Source organism: Mus musculus, chromosome 11, assembly GCF_000001635.26.
Source record: "Mus musculus strain C57BL/6J chromosome 11, GRCm38.p6 C57BL/6J".
Classification (NCBI taxonomy): domain Eukaryota; kingdom Metazoa; phylum Chordata; class Mammalia; order Rodentia; family Muridae; genus Mus; species Mus musculus.
Genome location: NC_000077.6, coordinates 77,191,852 through 77,208,118, shown reverse-complemented (window position 1 = coordinate 77,208,118; position 16,267 = coordinate 77,191,852). Strand labels below are relative to the sequence as shown.

The 16,267-nt window shown below is 38.6% G+C and overlaps 1 protein-coding gene across 14 annotated transcripts in view; it reads left to right on the top strand.

Annotated features, from left to right (window-relative positions):
- Nucleotides 1-16,267, top strand: part of Efcab5 (EF-hand calcium binding domain 5) — a 126,324-nt gene that overhangs the window by 8,109 nt on the left and 101,948 nt on the right. For 4 of the 14 annotated variants that reach the window (XR_003949462.1, XM_030246082.1, XM_017314600.2 and 1 more), the window contains 2 exons: nt 7,966-8,211; nt 9,061-9,145. Coding sequence is in view for 9 of the 14 variants with exons in the window: in XM_030246082.1 (XP_030101942.1) it covers nt 9,133-9,145 (13 nt within the window). In the remaining 5 variants the exon portion in view is untranslated. Of the gene's footprint in view, nt 1-6,863; nt 7,349-7,965; nt 8,212-9,059; nt 9,146-11,029; nt 12,083-16,267 lie in introns of those variants that run through there. The other 10 variants (XM_017314599.2, XM_030246084.1, XM_017314592.2 and 7 more) reach the window with 8 other exon arrangements.

Sequence of the window (16,267 nt, the reverse complement as noted above, 5' to 3'; positions counted from 1 at the left end):
GAGGTTCTCTCTTTCAAAATGACTATAGCTTGTGTCAAGTTGACATAAAACTAGCCAGCACAACTTGAAATCTTTTCTTTGTTCTGTCATCAGTATGCTACCTAGATTGAACAGATGTTTTGTTCGTGTCTTCCCAGGAAAAGTCACACAACATTTTAGTAAAGGTGTGGCCCCTGAATCCTCTTGCTGATGTACAGAGTTGAGGGATGTAGATCTACAGGTCGTATTCAATAAATCTATTTTAGCACACATATGCTCCCAAACCTTTGGGCTTTCTCTACATTATACAAGGGCAATTCCAGTATCTCACCTTAGACATAGACTACTGTGGACTCCAAATTTCAGTGAACTAACCATGAAAATGGTTTAATGACACTTCTAGCTGCTTATGTCGACTCATTAAATATATTGTCTACTATAGCTGATTATTGAACTCATATCAATAAGTCTGTCATATCCAGCATTATACTGTCTTCCTTGCTTTAACCCCTTTTAATATGATCCCACACAACCTCCCTGGGTTTCTCCAAATATATAAGCAAGTATAAAAATTACTTTTCTGTCAAGACTATCATCTCCTGGTCTCATTCTGCATTTGCCCTAGTGGAACAGCTTAAAATACACTTTAGTTAGAGATTTCCTAGCATGGAAGAGGTGGTTGGGATCAGTCTTAAGGAAAATTGTCTTTTTTTTTTTTTTTTTTTTTTTTTTGGTTTTTCGAGACAGGGTTCTCTGTGTAGCCCTGGCTCAGAAATCTGGCTGCCTCTGCCTCCCAAGTGCTGGGATTAAAAGCGTGCGCCACCAAGGTGAAAACTGGCTTCTTGAAAGGCAGATTGAGATCGTTACAATATTTTTAGTTTAAGCAATGTCTAGTACCAAATTTAGGACAAAATGTTTTCAATTGGCAAAAAGATTTCAGGCTGAACCAGGGGCTTTGGATTCTTTCTTAAATTACTCTAAAGTCCTCAATTCTAAATTCAGGGTCCTTTATAGTCAGTGCCATATGTCTTAGCTGTCAATTCAATTAACATTATAATTCTGTAGCTCATATAATTAAAATTTATGTCAAGCTTTATCAATATAATGATTGTTATTTTACCAGTGTTGGTTCTGTGTCTACTAGAAATAAAATGTTTTGCAGCTCACATGGAAGCTGTCTGATAATATTCTAACTTCTGAAATTGATGTTGTCTTAATATAATCATTTCTCCTTTCCTTTGATTCAAAGATTACATCATTGTATAATTATCCATTTCACCTATTTTAATGTCTTTATATTTAAAATATGCACATATATTTAATGTTTGCATTGGTTTATTTGTGTGGGAACGGTGGGAGTGGGTGGACAGGTACTTGCATGCTACAGTATGCATTGGTAGGTCAGAGGACAACTGGTAGGATTTGGTTCTCTCCTTCTCCCATGTGAGTTCAGATATTGAACTTGGCTCTTTAGGGGTCTGGCAATAACATCTGCCATCTCTGAAGCGAACATTTATAAAAAGAGTATTTTAAATCTCTTTCTCTATATATCTTCATCAATTTCTATCTCTTTCTTTCTGAAAGAATCTTACCATGTTGCCCTGTCTAGCTTCAAACACCTGTGTTAAAAGGATTCTCTTGCCTCAGCCTCCCCTTGGATATCCTGCTGTTGTCCTGTGTCCTAGAGATATTGAAGCTTTGGTTTTGGAGGCCCAAAGTTTCATGCACTTCAGCAGTTCATAGATAGAGTAGATATTGGGCTGGGCCAACTCAAAGCCCTGGATCTGGACCTGGGTTGTAGCTGAGTTGGTTAGCCCACCAGCTGTCTGGTGCTTACATTGGAGCCGGCTCTTGAGCACTGCCCTGACAAGGGGTAGGGCCAGCTCTCTCACCTACCTCAACAGCAGATGCCATGATTGTTTTTTGTTTTGTTTTGATTTGTTTTTTGGCTTATGTGGTTTCTGATGGGACATTAGTTGGCCTTACTATAATGTTTCTTGTTTCTTTGCCCATCTTTAAGATTTGTTTTTGGTCTTTGTATTTTGGCCTCTATCTATCTATCTATCTATCTATCTATCTATCTATCCATCCATCCATCCATCTACTTACGTATCTCTATCTCTTTTGAAGCAGGATCTCACTGTGTAGCCCTGGCTGTTCTGTAACTCACTGTGTAGATCAGGCTGGCCTCCAACTCACAGAGATCTGCCTACCTCTGCCTCCTTAGTGCTGGGATTAAAGATGTACACCACCATACCTGGCAAGAGCCAGTTTCTTTAATTGTGCCTCGATATGATTTTCTCTGTATTTATCCACCTTAAATTTTCTAAAACTTCTTGAATCTTTGATATATCATAATTCATAAAAATTGAAAATTTATCAGCAAGTTTATTCTTCAAATTTCTTCCACCTTACTCTTATTTTCTGGAATTCTTTTTTTGTTTGTTTGGTTGGTTGGTTTTTGGGGTTTTTGTTTTTGTTTTTGTTTTTGTTTTTTGAGATAGGGTTTCTCTGTATAGCCCTGGCTGTCCTGGAACTCGCTCTGTAGCCCAGGCTAGCCTCGAACTCAGAAATCCTCCTGCCTCTGCCTCCCCAGTGCTGGGATTAAAGGCGTGTGCCACCATGCCCGGCTTGGAATTCTAATTCCATATAAACCAAACCATTTAGTATTATCCCACAGCTGTTGAATGCTCTGGGTTTTTTCTCATTCCCCCAACTTGGAAGTTAAACATGGATGAGTTCAAATGACCTGACTTCATGGACACTGATTGATTCTTCTGCTGAATCCATGTTAGTAATAAACCTACCAAAGGAATTTCTCATATCTGATATTATGAATTTTTTTAAATTATTTGTTCATCTCTCATACACTACATCCCCAAATCAGTTTCCCCTCACTTCACTCCACCCCATTTTCCAACAGCTACCCAGGACCATCCCTCCTCCATTTTCCTTCAGAAAAGAGCAAGCCCCCCAAGTGATATCAGCCAAACACTGCATAACATGTTACAATCTCAGTTTCGCTTTTCTTTATGGTTTTCATGTCTTTGCTCTAAACACTTAACTGTGAATCCTCTCTCTCTCTTTTCCGTATGTTTGTCCTAATCAACTTCAACTATCAACTTGACACAGTCTAGAGTCATCAGAAGAGATATCTACTGAAGGATTGTCTAAATCAGATTTGGCCTGTGGCCATGTCTGTGAGAGATTGTCTTGATTAATGATGAATGGGAGACGTCCCAACCCATAGTGGGCAGCACCATCTCTAGGCATGTGGGCCTGAATATATGAGAAGGCTAGCTGAGTATAAGCCAGTGAACAAACCAGAGATTGATCCAATGAGCATTATGCTTCCATGACTTCTACTTGAGTTCATGTCTTAATTTCCCATTATGATGGCTAAGTTGCTTTTAGTCAGTGTTTTATCACAGCAACAGAAAAGCAAACTTGGCTTCTCGCTTACAATTATTTTATCAGTTATATTAACATTAGGATTAATGTAATTGTATAATTATAATGATCTGTTTAACATATGTAATTGGTTTATCTATTAACCATAACTATAAACTATAGTAATTTAAAGTCTATAAATATTCAGATATTTTAGCCCTATATCTGGTTCTAATAATTCTCCAGCAAACACCAGCTAGAGAATTCAGTTCTGTCCTGACACTATCCTTTCATAGCTCACAGGTGGAGGATTTAGTCCTTCAAGACTACTTCCTCTTCACTCCAGTTATAGCTAATATACTTAAACTGGCTGCAAACCATAGTTCCTGTCCCTACCAGTCCCACCTTTGATATGATTAGTTTGTTCCTACAACTCATAGAAATAATTACATTTACTAGTTTAATGTAAAGGACACACAAAAGGACAAATGAATAGGCAGACAAAGACATGATTAAGGCAAGGTGTGTTCAGTAACCAGTTCTTCAAACTCTGGGAGCTTAATTATGAAGCTGTCATTGATATTCTCATTGGCCATTAGCATCAGCTCAACCTTTCCCTCTTCTTTTCTACCTGACATTGGAGATGCATTTAAAAGTTCCAACCTATAATAACAAATTAGGCTCATTTAGCAAAATCATCCCCTATCCTAAGGTAACCCAAGAGCCCAGCAAATCACATTAGAAAGTCACCTTATAATGAAAGATGCCCCCATTACCCAAAAAAAGAACCAGATGTTCCAATCATTCAGGAAACTCCAAAGGTCTTAGGAGGTCTGTGCAGGAAATACATGTATTTTACATATGTACATATATGTATGTATACACACACACACACACACATATATATATACATATATGTATGTGATTTTGTACATAGCCAATATGGTATATGTTTTGCTCAATGTAATAATTCAACAAATTATTAAGAATATTTGGAGAGCATTGTCCCAACTTTTAGAGCAGTTTACATTAATGCTACCACTTCAACTTTCATAAATAAGTTCCTATTTCCTAGGAACTGTCTCAACAATTTAATTTTCTACTCATCAACTTATTCTTTCAGTAACTCTATGGATTACTGTAATTAAATACTCAAAAGTTGAATTAGTGTTGCAAGGACTAGTTTCAAGATACTGTGTGCAATTCTGACCTAATTTACATGTGACTTTAGGCAAATTAATCAAAATCTCTGTTTTGTTGCATTTTAAAATAGGGCTATTAATATAACCCCGCTAGAAAGATTGTATGCTAACAATGTCTAGTAGAGCAAGGGGTAGTGCAATATTTAAGATGCAAGATATACACCCATAGAAGGAGTTACAGAGACAAAGTTTGGAGCTGAGACAAAAGGATGGACCATCTAGAGACTACCATATCCAGGGATCCATCCCATAATCAGCCTCCAAACGCTGACACCATTGCATACACTAGCAAGATTTTGCTGAAAGGACCCAGATATAGCTGTCTCTTGTGAGACTATGCCGAGGCCTAGCAAACACAGAAGTGGATGCTCACAGTCAGCTATTGGATGGATCACAGGGCCCCCAATGGAGGAGCTAGAGAAAATACCCAAGGAGCTAAAGGGATCTGCAACTCTGTAGGTGAAACAACATTATGAACTAACCAGTACCCCAGAGCTCTTGACTCTAGCTGCATATGTATCAAAAGATGGCCTAGTCGGCCATCACTGGAAAGAGAGGCCCATTGGACATGCAAACTTTATATGCCCCAGTACAGGGAAACGCCAGGGCCAAAAAGTGGGAGTGGGTGGGTAGGGGAGTGGGGGGGAGGAGGATATGGGGGACTTTTGGGATAGCATTGGAAATGTAAATGAGGAAAATACCTAATTAAAAAAAAGATGCAAGATATACCTTCATTTTTTTCAAGTCTTTCACAATACAGTCTAAACTCAATGTTGCTGGCAGAATTAACTTTTTAAAACAATAATTTGTTAACATGTACCTCTGTTTTAAAAGTACATAATAAAGTCCAAATGCCTCAATATATTATGATTCTTTACATTTGGCTGTAAATACTATATTCTTAATGGGTTATTTTTGTTTGTTTATAAGTGTTTTTCCCATAAATATGTATGTGCACCATTTTCATATCTTGTGCCCCAATAAGTTAGAAGAAAGAGTCAGGTCCCCTGGAAGTGAAGTTACAGATAGTTAGGAGCCACCATTTAGATACTAAGGACTAAACCCAGGTCTTCTGCAAGAACAATCAATGTTCTTTATTATTAAGCTAACTCTTCAGCCTACAACTCCAGGTACTTTAAAAAAAAATAGTATTTATTTTTATTTATATGAGTCCAGGTATTTTTAAAGCCTCGTCTTCTTTATTTTTGAATCTATATTTCTTCTGCTACAAATACCCTCCTCTCTCCTTTGTATACTTTTTAAAAAACTAGTCCTTTAAGAATCAATCTTTGAATTCTGTGTCTTTGCCACAGGAAAAATCCCTACTTATCCCCTAATGTGCTGTGCACACCGCCACCTTTACACTTTGCAGGCTGAATTGCACTCTTCTCCCACTGCTAAACTGGAAACTCACTCATTGTTTTAAACCCCAGGAAACACTCGCAGAGAGAAAGATTCTCAATGCAGCTAGTTGAATTGATTTTTCTGAGTACTTCTAAACAAAATAGATTTTAACAAGAAATAAAAGAAACTTCTTATCAGTTTCAGGAGATTGACAATTACAAGCAAGCAATATATGGTTAGGACTGAACACACAATTCTGTTTTCTATTTTAAAAAAAGTTGTTTTTAAAGGCTTTGAGGCAGCTTACTTAATGTTGTAACCTATTCTCTCCAGTGGCAGTACTATTAGTTTATTTCACTGGAATTCATGTTATGTTGATGAAAGGAAAATGAATACTCCCGAGTATAATACACATATTACACAAAATCATGGAATACCTAGATTGTCACTTCCCTGGAGGCAGAGACCACATGCATATAATTTCTTTTTGAGACAAGATCTCACAATGTAGCCCCTGCTGGCCTGGCATTGGTGATCCTCCTGTTTAGCCTCTTGTGTACAGGGGTGCAGGGGTCACCTAAGGGTCATCCTAGTCCTCTGCCACACCCAGCAAGAATTCACTTTTTGCATAGCACCACCCGTATGTAATCAAACTATGACACGATACTTGGCACAGCAATGATTTTATAATTTGTCACTGGAAATGCAATCATTTTCAGTGAAGTGGAAGTTATTTTAGTTTCTCAGTATGAATAAATAAGCCAGATAAATCATATTCCTCAAAGAGCTCTCCCCTCACCAAGAGTTTAAAAAGCTTTTTAGGGAGTTTATCATACTCTAATTTATCTTTCTCATGTTAATTAGGGAGACATCAAAGGTCTTCTATGTCTTAATTACTATTTTTTTTTAAATTAATGGAGAAGTTGGGGATGGCATAACATGGCTGTAATCCCAGCACTTGGGAGGCTGAGGCAGGAGGATCAAAGGTTAAAGTCTGCCTGTGCTGCATAGTAAGACCTTGTCTCCAAAGATAAAGTTAATGAAGATGACAATGTTTAAAGAGTCAGTTGCATTATTATTATTGTTATCATTATTATTTCAGATGATAGTGCTGGTGACTGTGATGGTGGCCTTGTTTTCCTGGGGAGGGGGGGTGCTTTGGTCAGTAACAGTAATAACAGCTGTGCACTTGGACAGTTCAGCAGTTGAGAATGTATGAGCATTCAGTAGAATGCCAGGGTGTGGTGGGGCAGGAAATGACAGAGGTTATCACCATTCAGCGTATCTCTGCTGCTTGTTAACATTTGATTTCTCTCTTTTGGTTGTTAATATTGTAAGGTTTACTTCTCAGTATCATTTGGTGGCCTTTTTTTTTTTTTTTTTGTGGTCAAATGAGTGAATCAACATCTCAAGATCAGTCCAAGCCTGACCAGGTTCCTGTCCTATGTTTGTTCTTAGCCATTTATGAGAGGGTTTGAAACTCAGTTCTTCAGAAGACCAAGATATAGTGTCTTACTGCAACACTTTAATATTTCCTTTTCCTTAAAATATTGTATAGCAAACTTTGATAGATATTTGGGGTTTAAAAATGTAGGATTCAAAATAACAGTTGGATCGTAGTGACCTGCTTCTAGTTGGCTGTGCTTCTTAATTATAATGCTATTTGGGTATTATTGTTGTTTTGTATTATTTGAGACAACGTTTTGCTATGTAGCCCCGGCTGGCTTAGAACTTAGCATGATCCTACTGTCTGAAGCATCCCAAGTGTGAGGATGCTATGCATATCCCACCCTACCAGGCTAACAGGTCTTTATAACTGTTGGAAGTTTTAAATATAGCTACTTTCTATCATTTTACTGAGGCTTAAACTTACTCATGTGAATTATATTAAAATACATCTATATTATGTGTTATATAATATATTTATATATAAAGATATAAATATATAATATAATTAAAATAGAAAACATTTAATATATCAGAACATACAGTTTTAGCTGAGTTCCTAGGCCCTTCTTGATAACATTTATGGATGCTGTTCCAATTTCAGGACAATGGAAAAGAAGACAGGGAACAGCAGCAGGACTCCTCAAAGGACAGAAAGGACGAAAAGAATGAAAAGGACTTAAAGGAAACAAAGGAGGAAAAGGACAAAAAGGAAGAAAAGAACAAAAAGGACAAAAAGAAGGAAAAGGACAAACAGGACAAAAAGGAGGAAGAGGACAAAAAGGAGGAAGAGGACAAAAAGGAGGAAGAGGACACAAAGGAGGAAGAGGACAAAGAGGACGAAAAGGAGGTAGAGCCCCCTGAGTAATCAGATAACAGTATGACCGAGTAAGCTGGCTGCGTAACTTCTTATGAAGAAGGAAAAGTGTGGATGGTCAAAATGAGAGGGCAAGGGCAAAGTGCAAATCCAGGTTGATTATTAAGCTGATGGGTTTTCAGTTACAGGAAACTCACACAGGCAGGTAAATTATCTAAACAATGGCTGGCTGCTCTCTAACATCAGAGCAGCTGCCCCCCTCATGGATGCAAGGAGCCTTTAGGGTGACTTCGTTATCATGCTGAAAATACAATCTCTACATTAATCACTTAGCTTTGCTTTTAAAAATGCAAGGTTACAAGAATACATTTTTAGAAGGAGGCAACTGAGATTAGTTAGTTACAGGGATTCAAACTAAGTTGACTAACACAATTTTTTTTTTAAAGATCCTATTATTACATACAGTAGCATTAAAAGTATTAAATCCCACAATGCCACCATTCTTCATAAAGTTAATCTTTAATTTGCTTTAACTCGGGTGAGAAGATGATTCTAGCACTTTTTGGGAGGTGGCTTTTTAAAGGTCAAATATAACTATGAGATGGCCTAAATTATGTTCATAGGATGTATTGTATAATTCAGGAATCAACGTACCACTGGAATGGTATCTCAAGCGTATCATTTCATTGGCAATAAGATGTGTTTAGTTAATAGATTTGATAATGTAAACGCAGGAAACTGACATGTGGTTTACCTCTTAGGAGTACAAAGGAATGTTTAGTAACTCTACAAAGTAACTCTCCTTTAATTGAAAGAAAGCCAATACAGCTTTAAGGAAAAGCAATTCATTTTGAAACTTTTGTTTCTTTTCTCCTTTCATAGCCATCAACAAATCCACCAAGTGATGTTGATTCAGAAACTAGCAACCAAGTGACAGAAAAGGCAACGGTGGATATGAAATTCCAAGGTACAGAAATATCCTTTCTCCTGACACAACTGAATCTTAAAGTAACAAACAGGAAGGCATTTTTCAAGTTTTTTATTTATTTATTAATCATTTTATTTGTTTATATTTCAAATGTTATCCCCCTTCCCTGGTCTCCCCTCCACAAACGCTCCCATCCCCCTTCCCTTTGCCTCCAAGAGAGTGCTCCCCCACCCACTCACACACTCCCAACTTCACCACTCTAGCATCCCCCTTCTCTGGGGCATCAAGCCTCCACAGGACCAAGCACCTCCCTTCCCACTGATGCCAGATGAAGCAGTCCTCTGCTACATAAATAAAGATCCCGAGAGGATCCTGTATACCTAGTTTAAGCAGTAGGTAAAGATGATTTCCTCACCTTCTACAAATACTTTTGAGGCATCTTCATGACTATTTATTCTCTGCTAGTTAATTAAAGAGAATTTTTAATAAGAGCTAAAAAGGTTTCTAGCAGGCAACCTATAAAAATGAAAACTTCTATGATCTGGTTTGCTTATTGTTTTTTATCTTGTTTACGCTTGATGGTACATTTATTCTTTATAACCCAAAACCACCCATAGTCCTATCCTTTATCAAAATTTCACACAATTATAAAGATTGGAAGTTTACAGGATCAAAAAGACAGCGAAGTATACAAAAAATCCATTTCTTCCACTATAGCCATTTCTAAATCCATATACTTAGTGAAATTCAGTACCCACAGAAATATTTTACAATATTTTACATTTAGAAATTTCATTATAAATCCCATCAATTCTAATTCCACCCAAACACTTGGATGTTTAAGTGTGTTTAGCTTGTTTAGGTTGAATTAAAATAGTAATTACAAAGCAATTTTAATCTGTAGAATTGTGTAGTTGACAGTCATGACTTCCAAATGCTTTTCTGAATTATTTTTCCTTTAGACGAATTAGGAGAAATTATTTACTATTTGGGTTTTTTTTTTCTTTTTTGTTTTTGGAGACAAGGTTTCTCTGTATAGCCCTGGCTGTCCTGGAACTCTGTAGACCAGGCTGGCCTCGAACTCAGAAATCCACCTGCCTCTACCTCCCAAGTGCTGGGATTAAAGGCGTGCGCCACCACTGCCTGGCTATTATTTTTTTCTTATTAATATACATTATGTATACCCTTAAAACTTTCCAATCTTCAGCTTGTCTTTCTATTTTCTATTTACTTTTATGTATGTGCATTTTCATTATTTAATTATGTCTCTGTGTATAAGTGTACATGCAAGCAGGTACCAAGAAGGTGTTGGAACCTCTGCAGCTGGAGGTACAGGTGACTGTGAGCCTCCCAGTGTGAGTGGTGGGAACTGAGTCTGGTCCTCTGCAGGGACAGCAAGCTTTAGTTACTACTGAGCACTTTATCCAGTTTCTGCCTCTATTTTTTAAGTATTATAATGTGATTTTTATTTAATAACACATGTATCCTGGGAGCAACACTGACTACCCATGCAGGGCAATTTCACTCAAACAAAACTCTTTTTTAAAGTTATATTTTGAAATTAGATTGATAACAGGCAGATTTTCATAAGGCTTTTTCACACATCCTTGCTTTTGATTAATTCACTTATTAATCCTTCTTCTTCTCCATTCCCTTGGCCCCATCTGTTCTCAATCCTTTAATTCTCAATATTCTTTCTTCTTTTTATTAAAAATGTAATTAATGTAATTTTTGATACAATATATTTTGATCATACTTTTCTTCCACAAATTCTACCCACCAACACAACCCACACAACTTTATGTTCTCTCTCTAAAAAAAAAAAAAGAAGAAGAAACAAAAGCAGAACAACACACACACAAACAAAGAAAATAAAAGTAAACAAAAGACCAATAAGACAAAAAATGCCAAACAAAAAGTCCACCAAAGCACCATCAAGTTCATGTTGTGTTGGCAACTAGGCATGGGGCTGCTCTGCAATGTGGGTGATGTGTCCAGTGACTGTGCACTAGAGGAAACTCACTTCCTGTTTGCCAGTGGGTATCACTTGCAGTTAGCTTCTTCCTGATGGGTGGGGCCCCGTGTCCATTTCCCCATCTCAGTATTGCAACCTCCTTGTTTGGCTTGAACCCATGCAGGTCCTGTGCACGCTGCCACCACCTCTGTGGGCTCACATGGGCATCAGCCAGCCCTGTTGTGCCTGGAAGATGCTGTTTCCTTGGAGTTGTCAATCACCTCTGGCCCCTCCACTCCTGCTTTCCTCAGTGTTGTTTCTACAGTTTCCAGCTTTATTTATTTACTTCTTTATGTAGTGTGTGTTGATGGTACACACGGGAAGGTCAGAGGGGAACTTGCAAGTGTTCATTCTGTCCTCTCACCATGTGGGCTCCAGCAGTCGGCCTCAGGCTGTCAGCTGTCAGGCTTGCCTGCAACTGCCTTTGCCCACCTAAGCTGTCTTAGCAGTCCCTCTATTTGGCTAACTTTGAAAGCCTCTGGCAAGTCTTTACCTGTCCTTCTTCACCTGACAGTACTCCTGCACTGCCTGATTTTAACTTCCTCCTCATTTCTTCCACCAGCAATAACCCAGAAGTACACTTTGTATTTCCCTTAATTACTTGAGCCAGCTTTAAACATTAACTTTTCATTTAAAACATGCCAGACAGGACTGTGAGCAAGGAACTTGATTATAAATTCAATGAAGCATTTAATTAGTTTGTGGACAAATTGTACCTGCATGACTTCATATGTGTATTCTGCCAAGAAATTTATTGCTCCCCACCTCCTCCCCCCAAAAGTATAAATTGAGTCTCTGTGTACTTTCCTGTTCTGGAACTTTCTATTTCTTTTCTATGTGTAGTGGAAGAAAGTGTGTTCCATCCGTTGCTCTGTTTCTCTCAGCATGTGTGTATGGAAAACATCATGGTTGCTCTGTATGATATCAAACGAGACATGGTGCTCCATTTACTCAATAATCAGGTATATTTAGAATTTTTCTTAACATAAATATGTATATATAATACTATACACACACGCGCGCACACACACACACATACACACATGAAGTGTGAAGAGAAGCTGTCATTACAGCTTCAATGTGTCAGAGGAAGTGTCACCTTCCTTGTTATATACTTGTCAAAATTATGCTGTCTTGCCAACCAGCTACCAAAGTGCATTGAAACGCTTATCTATGTACAGAAAATGCTGTGACTGAGCACTATGCCAGTTCTTTATACCAGCCATTGTCTTTTTCGAGCTGTGAGATTAATTTTCATTTTAAATAAATCCTTAAACATAGCCTATCGTTCCCCAGCTCTGTTCTTATTTCACAAGCCCAAAGATTAACAAAGCTCGGCAGGAAACTCCTAGCTCCTGCATCTACTGACTTTCGGCTCCAGTGCTGTTTGCTGGGATTGCTGGTCCTTTTTAAGCAATCAGGTCATGTTGAGAAATGCTGATAGCAAGGCCTGGGCAGCTGGGATTCAGAAGGTGTTCGAAGAGCAGCACATAGCTTGTCAACAACTGCCAGGCCAGTTTCAGCAAACCAGTAGCCAGCCCCAAGGATGTTAAGTTACCAAAAGAATCTGTTGAGGCTTATGATAATAGGGATTACTCAATTCCCACTTATATCCTTAACTAGATTCCATACGAAGTATGCCTAGCAATGGGCCATGCATTAAGTGCAGGAAATTCAATATGTTACGTTTGAAGTCTGGCCATTTCAAATTATGAACAAGGGATTCTTCCATGTGCCTTCCTAGTGTTGAAAGTATTCATGCCTCAGTAAGATATGAGCAGAACTTAATGCTAATAAACTCATCTAACCGCTTGGCCTTCATGCTGTCATTTTGGTAGCTTTACTCTTTTTTTCTTCTAGTTTTCCATTCTTTTGCAGTCATTTCCTTTTCTATAGTTCTCTTGACCTTCCCCCCTCCCTTCCCTTTTTCTTAGTTCTTCTCTTCCTTCCCTGATACTTTCTGTTACAGGGCAGGACACCAATAGCATCATAATACTGAATTAAGCAATGTAGTTCAATTTTTATTTGTTTGTTTTTGAGATAAGATCTTACTATGTAGCCCTGGCTGGCCTGAAACTTACTATGTAGACTGAGCCAGCTTGGAACACAGAGATCTGCCTGCCTCTACCTCACGAGTGGGATGCTCAGATTAAAGACATGTGCTACTACATCCAGAAATATCTTTTTAACCTTAAAAAGTGTACATGAATGACTTTTGCAAATTGTAAAGAATGATGTAAGTGTACTGGCTATATGTAAGATAGAAATATTCTTCATTTTCAAAAAATAATAAAAAATTAAAATTGCTTTAAAAAAGAAGTTGGCTAGTGGCTAAGAAGGTTTGAACATTGGCGTAAGAGCACTCTAATACTTCAAATAATACCCGGGACAGAGTGGGAGATCAATCATCACTTATTGAGTGGCACGTAAGTGAAGCGATCAGTCTGTCTGGAAAGGTTGAGGAGTGCCAAAGCACAGACTACTGAAAACCCCACTTAAACTATATTCAATTAAGCTTCTAAGCTAACTTGCCCTTGGGGCACTTCCACAACCTGTGATCCTTGAATTCCAAAGTCATGCAGGGGAAAGGCAGCTTCAGTTAGACCCCTGACGTATTGCCCCTCCCACTGCTGCGCCTCCCTTCTTTTTGATTTTTATGGCTCCAAAGGAGAAGTGTTTAACTAGGATTATTGCTTAGCAACCTAGAGTGGCCTACCACACTAGCAGGCGGCAATGAATAGAGAGAACATTGTAACTTACTGGTGGGTTTATTAACAAGCCATTGTAGATGGGTAGCTATTATGCTGCTGTATATCTGTAACTCGACTCTAAAATCGAGCAAGAGAAAAGCAAGTACATTAAAGTCTGCAGACTTAAAACAATTGCTTTCATGCTTTTCTTAAAAAAAAAAAAAAAAAAAAAAAAAAAAAAAAAAGTAAAGATAAAGATAAAAGGATTAGGATTATATACTAATAAGTACTGTGAGTATTTTAGTTTTGTTTTCTGTTGCTGTGATAAGAATACCCTTATGAAAGAAGCTCGGGGTGGGGGGAGTTTGGTGTCTCAGTCTCCAAGTCTGCAGAAATGTCCAGGTGGCGGCAAGAACTTGAAGCAGCCGGTCCCATCCTATCTACCCTGAAGTGCAGAGAGCAATGCAATTAATGCATAAGCTTCAGGGCTCATCTGGCCTTCTCCACTCTTACAGTCTGGGATCACCATCAGGAATGAGCCGCCCGCAGTGAATAGGTCTTCCTTCCTCAGTTATACAATCCAGACAGCACCCACACCCCCACAGGCATGCCCAGGGGTCAGAGCAGTTCTAGATTTTCTCTGGTTGGCAGTGGACATTGACCATCACCGTGACAAAACAAAGTGGGGGCATCCCCTCCCCTCCCCCACAGCCCCCACCCAGAAACCACTTTATTTGCAAATCCAACTGACAGATGAGAAAGCCATATGTGACCCCTCTACAACTTCCTCTGATTGGAATACGTGATTTGGCCAGAGAAGGAAATAAAAGCCCGAAGAAGGTTCATAAATACCATCTACCATTGGACCCAAGAGGGGCTTGCCAGGGCTTCCTCACAGACTGTTTCACTTTTCCCTTGGGAAAAAAGATAAAATTTATTCTTCTCAGTATTGACTTTTCTGCAGCAAAGCCTTTTTCTTTTTTCCTTTCTTTTTTTCCTTTCCTTTTCTTTTCTTCCTTCCTTCCTTCCTTTCTTTCTTTCTTTCTTTCTTTCTTTCTTTCTTTCTTTCTTTCTTTCTTCTTTCTTTTTTTTTTTTTTTTTTTTTTTTTTTTTTTCTTGAGACAGGGTTTCTCTGTGTAGCCCTGGCTGTCCTGGAACTCACTTTGTAGACCAGGCTGACCTCGAACTCAGAAATTCACCTGCCTCTGCTGGGATTAAAGGTATGCGCCACCACTGCCTGGCACAAAGCCTTTTTCTAATGAAATCTTATAATGCTCTCCAATTGTGTGATAAATTGAAGCTTAGCTCCTCTGGCCACAAGAAAAGCTTAGAGCCCTGTTGATTCTGAAGTTCCTCTCCAGGGTCCTGAGCACCACAACTCAGAAGCCACTGTCCCACAGTGGGGACTCCTTTTTTCCCCTAAGGTATTTTATTTGTATTATCTTTTCAAGTATATGCATAGTCATGTGTCTGCGGGTGTGTGCAAGTGACTACAGGTGCTTTAGAGGGCCAGGGCATCAGATCTCCGAGAGTAAATCAATACTTTGGCCAAAGAGGAAGTAAAAACCCAAAGGAAGGTTTACAAATCCCATTCACCATTGTACCCAAGATGTTCCAAAGATGAGCGCTCAAGGGTTTCTATAAATTTATACTGATCACTAATGTAATAATATTTCTTTTTCTTTATTTTTTATTGGATATTTTACTTATTTACATTTCAAATGTTATCCCCTTTCCTGATCCCCACCCCAGAACTCCCCTATTCCATACCCCCTCCTCCTGCTTCTATGAGGGTGTACCCCACCCACCCTCCCATTCCCTTCTCCCTGCCCTCGCATTCCCCTACACTCAGTTATTGAGCCTTCACAGGACCAAGGGCCTCTTCTCCCATTGATGCCTGACAAGGTCATCCTCTGCTACATATGTGGCTGGAGCCATGGGTCCCTCCATGTGTACTCCTTGGTTGGTGGTTTCTTTTCTTCTTCTTCTTCTTCTTCTTCTTCTTCTTCTTCTTCTTCTTCTTCTTCTTCTTCTTCTTCTTCTTCTTTTTTTCGAGACAGGGTTTCTCTGTGTCACCCTGGCTGTCCTGGAACTCACTCTGTAGACCAGGCTGGCCTCAAACTCACAAATCCGCCTGCCTCTGCCTCCCAAGTGCTGAGATTAAAGACATGCGCCACCACTGCCTGGTGGTTGGTGGTTTCTTGAAGATGGAATGCTTGTACTTAAGACCTTATGTTTTGGGTACTTCCTGCATATATATATATATATATATATATATATATATATATATATATATATATAAAATAAACCCAGGCTAAGGCAACTTATAAACAGCATAAATTTAACTTACAAGCAGCATAAATTTTTTATTTACAGTTATGGAGGCTGGAAGGTCTTAATATCAAGCAAGACATAAACAGATTTGATGTCTACTTAAGGCCTCAGTCTTTGCTTCCG